Source organism: Eublepharis macularius, chromosome 17 (assembly GCF_028583425.1).
Source record: "Eublepharis macularius isolate TG4126 chromosome 17, MPM_Emac_v1.0, whole genome shotgun sequence".
Taxonomy (NCBI): Eukaryota; Metazoa; Chordata; class Lepidosauria; order Squamata; family Eublepharidae; genus Eublepharis; species Eublepharis macularius.
The window spans coordinates 3,952,513-3,959,802 of NC_072806.1; the positions used below are offsets into that span (position 1 = coordinate 3,952,513).

General features: G+C 45.0%; 1 protein-coding gene across 1 annotated transcript; it reads right to left on the reverse strand.

Moving 5' to 3' along the window:
• Positions 1-1,838: 1,838 nt before the first annotated feature.
• Positions 1,839-6,512, reverse strand: B3GALT6 (beta-1,3-galactosyltransferase 6). Its single transcript, XM_055001027.1, has 2 exons — positions 6,342-6,512; positions 1,839-5,961 (listed from the first exon to the last, which is right to left on the reverse strand). Exon 2 carries the CDS (start codon positions 5,714-5,716, stop codon positions 4,676-4,678), a length of 1,041 nt encoding a protein of 346 aa, XP_054857002.1. The 5' UTR covers positions 5,717-5,961; positions 6,342-6,512; the 3' UTR covers positions 1,839-4,675.
• Between the last annotated feature and the right edge of the window lie 778 nt (positions 6,513-7,290).

The following is a 7,290-nucleotide window of genomic DNA, read 5'->3' on the forward strand; positions in this document are numbered from 1 at the left end:
GTGAAGGAAGCTGGTGGCAAGCTCAAATAGAAGCTGGCTAATAAACCAAGCAGGTGTTTGCAGACCCGTTAACAAGGGCATTCTTGATCTAATGGAATATCTCATGATACCTATGGCCAAACGATACTCAATTACCATTTTTATGAGCATTCCAAAATGAGGCTCTCTCATTCTACTCCCCGCCCCAAGTATTTGAATAAACGTTGAACCTGTGGCCATTTTCTTAAGCCACAAGACACACTACATGATGCAAAGCTGGTTTTATAATGTCACTGCATCTCATCTCGGCTTTGTAGCCAAGGATGAAATAAACAACTGTGACTTCCCATCTGGCTATCTCTGTGCCGTAATGGAATAAACATGCAGGGCAGTTTGATAGATTTCAAACACAGACAGCGCAGGGCTACATCAATGAATTTCCAAAAAGATGCTGTTCTTAATGGCAAGACCCAGCTTTAAGACAGGCCGGAAAGTGGTTAATACAGCCACTCTTTCAGCTTGCTGGATAATGAAGAAAAATGTGGATCGATCTCCTCGGAGTTCAACGGCAAATGGCCGGAGGCACATGTTTAAGAATACAACCATTCAAAGATGTTGTACAGCTTGGAAACGGAAACACGCTCTAATTCAAAATAATGGTTATACACTTCAGAGCAGTTTAAATCCTTAAACGGCACAGAAATCAGGGTTATATTTAACTGCAGGCAGAAATGCTTCCTGTTTCATTAGCACGTCTCCCAAAAACACGAGAAAGCTGCTTCAGCCTCTCTGGGTATCCCTGAACTATTCAGTGCGACTGCTTAAATCACTGCTCCGTTTTCTTCCCTGCATCCCCCTCCTCTTTCACTGTCTCTTTCTTTTTCTCCTGATGGATAAGATTGTGCTGGAATTTACAGAGATCAATGACTAACAATCACTGGATATAATCTTTAGGTAGCTGTTCTCCTTGGGCTAATTTGACTTGTTTAAAAATTCACCTTTAAAATGTTTCTTTGATTGTTAAAGATAATGAGAAATTATCTATAATCAATAAAGCACAATTGCTCAATAGGAATTTCTGATTCCCAGCTAGGATGCCAAATCAACTAGAGAAAAGGCAAGTGGAAAAGGACCCGGATCCTGAGGTACAGAGGGAGCAATCTGAAGCAGATCTACTCAGAAGTAAGTCCCATGTTATTCAATGGAGCTTGCACCCAAGAAAATGTCATTCTGTCCTTTAGTCACAGTTCAGATAGGGTAGGGGCATGTCCAGTCAATTGCTCACCCAAGCATTGCTGCACTGTGAAAACAGCTGCCTGTTCTATAGTGTTTGGCAGAAACCAAGTCCTTGTTTTACGGACCAACAAAGACTCGCCACACCTCGGACCGGTAGGAGGCCTGTCAGAAGTGCTTGTGCCTCTCTATAAAGGCCCACCCCATATACTGAGCAGTCTGGTTTTAACTGCATTCTTCATCATTCTAATGGAAGTAATGGCATGGCACAACTACTGGCAGAACATAAATGCTTAGCGTAGCAGACTGTAACCTGTTAAAAAGGCCAGCTGTCTCCGCAGCGCTGCAATAAGTTAACACATTCAAACATCGGACAGGTTCAAATATCTGACTGGTTGGTTTTTGAGAAGGCAAATATCCCTTTCTGGTTTAGACCTACTGGCTGGAGTTTGTGTGTTTGCACAAATCCAGAAGGTTCTATTCTTCTACAAGTTTTCTGCGTCACATTTCATTTGGCGATTTTCCATTTCTTCTGAAGCTTAAAATACAATCACTACAGAGGAGTTCTGAGATTGGGAGGAGGACTTTTTAAAAAAAAACAACACCACCAGAAGTTACAACACACATAACTTTCAGAATTATTAATATTTCAGCAAAAGGAGGGTTTTTACATCTTTTTTAAAAGCTCCAGTACATGCAGAGTGTTTGAGATTAAAACCCATCCCCAGAGAATTTAAATAATAAACTGTACAGCAGGAAAGGCATTTGATAAGTAATACTTATGATGAGCTTTGACAAACTCCTTTTAAATAATTTAAAATTACCGTGACACTTGGCTGTTTTCAAGCTTGCAACTATACACAGAACATTTACAATATTTATAAATAAATAATCACCACTGTAAACACAAAATTTTACATACAATAGCAATTCCCTCAAAATAAGGAGGCTGACTTTTTTTAAAAAAACCTTTCTTAAGGACAATTTCTTAGGGCAATGCTTTGAAAAACTGATGGCCTGCTGTGACTACAGCCCATTATCAGTCATGTATGGCAATCTGTTAGGAGCTTGATAAAAGCTGTTTTTGCCGCTTGCCAGGAACTACACAAACTTGGGAGTTGTCAAGAACTTGGAAGGCCACAATCCAAGGCTAGTGAGTTACATTTGGCTTGGTGGTCAAAAACCGGTGGGGGGTGGGAGATCCCCCGCTCCCAGACTCTTACCTCCTGCCACCACTTACTTGGCTGGTGAGAGGAGAAAGATGTGGGGAACAGGCCCAGGAGCTCTGGACTTTCCTATTGCACTGGGAATTATGTCATTTCCAGCGCAACAAGAAAGTTGCCCCACTCCTTAAGGCCTTGAGAGGGTTTGCTTGAGAGGCAAGGCCTCCAAAAGTGGCAGTTTTCCTTGCTGTTCTCCACTCATTTATACTGAATTAGCCAATTGCCTATTTAAAGTGGATGCAGTTTAAGGAAAACACCCCTATGGATCTACATGACTTTGGATCCTTTCTTAAGACAAAAAAGGACATTATTTGTTTTCTGACAAATGATGTACTTGCACCAGAATGATGTTATAATATTAAAAGCATCTAAGCCCCAAAACTAGTAACACTCCACTAACAGCTATGACTAGAGATGTGAAGGCCTAGAGGGGGAAATTGGGGGGTTTTCCCTAAAAGATTTTTAAAAATTAAAGGGAAAAATTGCAAACTTTGAAGGAGAACTGGAAAAATCCCTATTGGAAAGAATGAAATTCTTCTTAAGATAGAGCTTTACTCCAACTACAGCATGAACACTTTTATGCATGTCAATCTGCAGCATAAGAGAATGATAATCCCTATGCATATCCACCATACCATACTTTCAAGGATGTTTACTGTCTACATGGGCAATAATGAATATGCTATAGTAAAACATTATTAAAGAGTTAATTGTTTTCAATGTTAGCTTGACATCCAAATATGAAGGTAGTCATATTGTGCCTATATGAGACTATTTCTGTCTTTCCTCTTTATTATGAAATGTGTTTTTTAATTTCAACTCTACCTCTCTTGACTCTTGGTGGTGGAGAGTGCCGTCAACTCACAGGTGATTTATGGCGACCCCTGGTGAGGTTTTCATGGCAAGAGATTAACAGAGGTGGTTTGCCATTGCCTGCCTCAGCAACCCTGGTCTTCGTTGGAGGTCTCCCATCCAATTACTAACCAAGGCACACCCAGCTTAGCTTCTGAGATCTAACAAGATCAGGCTCACCTGGGCTATCCAGGTCAGGGCCCTCTGACTCTTAAGAGGGCAAAAATTAAGATACATATGCTAACATGGCACAGGGTGCAGCAGTTTGTGGCTCCCTCTCAAGTATCGGGGATGTTTGCAAACTAGCTTGTAGAAAAACAATAAAGCATTTTATACTTTGAAATTTCATAAAGATGTGAAACAGTAAAAACATGTATACTAACAAAGTTACAAATCATGCCTTTTATGTTAAAGCAATAGCATAATTTTGGATTTGAGAGGGAAGTACAGCATATATTCAATTTCACTCAAAGTTTCCTTTTTTGTATGTGAAAAAAGTCATTCCCCCCTTTACCTTCAAAATTTACTGAAATTTTCCGTCACTAAAAATCTTGATAGAAAACAACCTTCTATAGTAAATAATAATCAATACTTCCAAGAACAAGCTTGCTGGGCAACTTGATATTGCTGCACTATTCTCTCAAGATCAAACACTGAAAGATCCGGCATTGTTTTTTACAGAATGAGAGTTTCTCCTCCTCTGAGTAACTGGTACTTAATTCAGGTATAAAATAAACTGGGTAAAAAATGTTCTTTCCAGTGACACAACTTATCAAAGTCATCTAACAGTATGTGATGAAAATGATCAGAACATGCCCTTAAGAGAACAAACATTTTCCACCTCTAATACACCATAACAAAGGCATACATTGACCAATAACAGCAGTAGCTCCTGTATTTAGAAACAGCATTTCAGACCACATTTGTCATCATTTCCACTGGTGCCACAAATGAATTTACTTTTCCATTACAGTTATAATTCTAAATTTGCCAGTGTGCTTGGCTAAACCAGGCTTATCATTATGAAGAAAATAAAAACAAAAACAGCTGCCACATCATCTTCCCACCCCATGTGCAGTTCTGAGCTACTATTGTAGCTCAGTCACTTCACTCAGAAGTTTTATTTTCCCATGATGAGAGACGGTTGTTCTTGGTCTCATTTCAGCTACCATCATCTTCACATACAAAACTTTCTCTATGCTCTTCTTGTATAACTTTCACAGAGCAAGGCAGGACCATGTGCAAAATGGTCCCCGACAGACTGTACAAAACTGCTGGATAATTTAAAAGTTGTGACTGAAAGGGGAAGCATTTCCATGTGCCACATATCTATCTCCATGAGTTCCTCACACCCATCATGTTGTCCCTTTTTCTCTTTTGCACAGTCTTCAAGGGATGCCATCTTTCCTTTGACAGCATTGTGAAGGAGGCACACTCCAGTCATATATATAAGACAGTCGGAGTTTAACCTCCTCTTTACAGAGCTTCCCTTCTTTAGCCAGAGTCTGATGTTTCTCCAACATGTCCTCAATGCCCTGTTTATGAGTAATGATGTACTTGTTGTTGCAGCCTCGTGATTTATACTCTGTGTCAAACCGAGGGTCATGGACCCTTTTCACATCCACAGGTGCTAGCCAGGCACCCAAGGAGACATCTTCACTCTGCCAGACATTGAGATAGTCTTGGCTGAGGCGCAAATAGTGCACCAGGTCCGCCGAGATCACGTAGCCGCCACCAAGGGCATAAGGCAAGTAGTAATCACAAAGGAGCCATGCATTTTCTTTCCATTTGCCACCCGATTTCACACGCCCCCGCCCAGAGAAGAAGCCCCAATACAGACGGCGTGGCTCCTTGGTTCTGAGTTCCTCTACGAGGACATCTAGACGTACAAATGTATCATCATCTGCCTTGAGGACAAAGCGAAAATCCAGGTGCTGGTCAAGCCAGACATACATAGCCAAGACCTTGGCAGTCAGATTCTCGTAGGAGTCACGGAGGTCAGGAAGGAGCAACAGGTCCCGATGGTGGCTCTGCTCCAGTTCCAAAGTATGAAGCTCCTCCCCACTCAAGCTACCAGTGCCCACCACAAAGCGGCACCAAACATCACCATGAGGGGCTCGGCCAGCCGCTGAGAGCCAAGTGCTGCGGATGATACTACGCCGTTCTGTATATTTGGGGCCACTGGCCACCAGCACAGCCAAGAAAGTGGTCTCCTCAGGAGGAGGAGGCAGAGCTACAGCAGGGGGATGCAAACCACCTATGCCACCAACACGGGCTGGAGGTTGCTGGTGTGGCATCCCCCATCCTTGGGAGGGCTTGAGGCCTTCTGAGGTGCACTTGGCCAAGTAAAGCAGCACCACACCAAAGAGCGACAGGCCACCCAGGCCCAGCGCCGTCTTGTGGCGGCAAAGGAGGCGGAGAAGCTTCATGTCTAAGGAGGTAACCAAACCACTGAGGGAAATTTCCTCAGGGTTGGTCTTTTGCAGGCACCTCCCTCTTAGGCAGCAGTTGGATTGCCTCGCTCCTTCCTTTCAATGGGTGAGGGCTTTATCCTAGCTTCTTCTCCTCAAAAACCACTGAGGGAGGTTTTCCAGGATGGCCTCTCATAGGCTCCACTCTCTTAGAAGGCGGTTGGCTCCTTCTCTTTCATTCTTCCCTCAGTCTGGTTCATCCCCTATAATAGAAGGCTTCTCTTAGGGTCTCTACTTCAAAGACCAAAGCGAGTTTCCTCAGGGTGGCCTTTTATAGGCTCCCCTTCCTTAATGGGGGGTGGAGCTTTATCTCTTCCCTCAGAGTGGCTCCGCCCCCTTCTGAAGGACGGCAAATCTGACCAGCCGTTAATGCCTGACTCCTCCCCTCTCCACAAGGGGCCGGCAGCCAAATCTCGCCCCTCTCCTTTCCACCCCCCCCTGAGGCTGCCTCAGTTTTTCGCCCCGCCCCTTCTGAGGCGCGAGGCCAGGGCTCCACCCCTCCCCCTGCGACCGCCGCCTCGAGTTTTGGCGGGAAGCCGCCCGGGCGAGCTCAGAGGGCTACGGGTGGCGGGTTGGGACACACCTCTTCTCCCTCAGCCCGCGTTCGGAGGCGCCGCCGGGTCTTCCCTCAGCGGGGGTTCCATTGTGGCCGGACGGGTTTCCCCTCAGGCGCGCACCTTCTCCGGCACCCCAATACGGAATCTGTATGGCGAAAAGAAAGGGGATGGCGTCCTGGCGCAGGTCCTCCCGCAGTTCCGTCGTCTCCGCCCACCCTTCTGAGGCGAAGGAAAAGAAAAGAAATGCGAATGAATAGAGGGGGGGGGTGAAGGAGGAGCCGGCGTCATGTGACTGTTCTCTCCTCCCCCTTCACCGGCTGCCATGATGTGGTAGGGCATAGGAAGCCGAAATCTGGTGCCATCTTTGAGGGCGTTTCCCGTCCATCGAAAAACCGCAAGGGCTTTACATTTGCCCTCGTTCACGCACGCGATTGAAGCCACAGTGGCCGCCATCTTAAGCCAGGGCATTCTTTTGCATCGGGCGTTCCAAACGCCATCTCGCGTGAGGGCAAACTGAGGCCGTGGTTAGTCTCCATCTTAGATCCGGGTACTGATTCAGTCTGCTCCACAGCGGGTTTGCGTCACCATCTTTCGACGGGGTGATTGAGGCTGCCGCCACCATCTTAAGCAAGGGCAGAGGCGGTCTCCTCTTTGCCATTTAACCAAAACCAAATCCGCTCTGCCACACTGGCAACATGTAAAGTACAAGGGAGGATCCGAGAATAAGTGAAATCTTTTATATGGGTATGTAGGAACCAATTGTTCTTTTCCCAGAGCAAACATGGACGCTGTAGAGTCCTTCTACCAAAATACACATGGCTCCCACGTTTCCACTCATATAGGTAACTAACTGGTCGCCTGTTTTATTTCTTATTTCTTACACAGTTTTTTTTTAAAGAAACGTTTCCCAACCAACTTTACAGGGAACTAACAAAATCCAAACCAAAACGGAACCCAGCCTGGTCTTACTTCGGG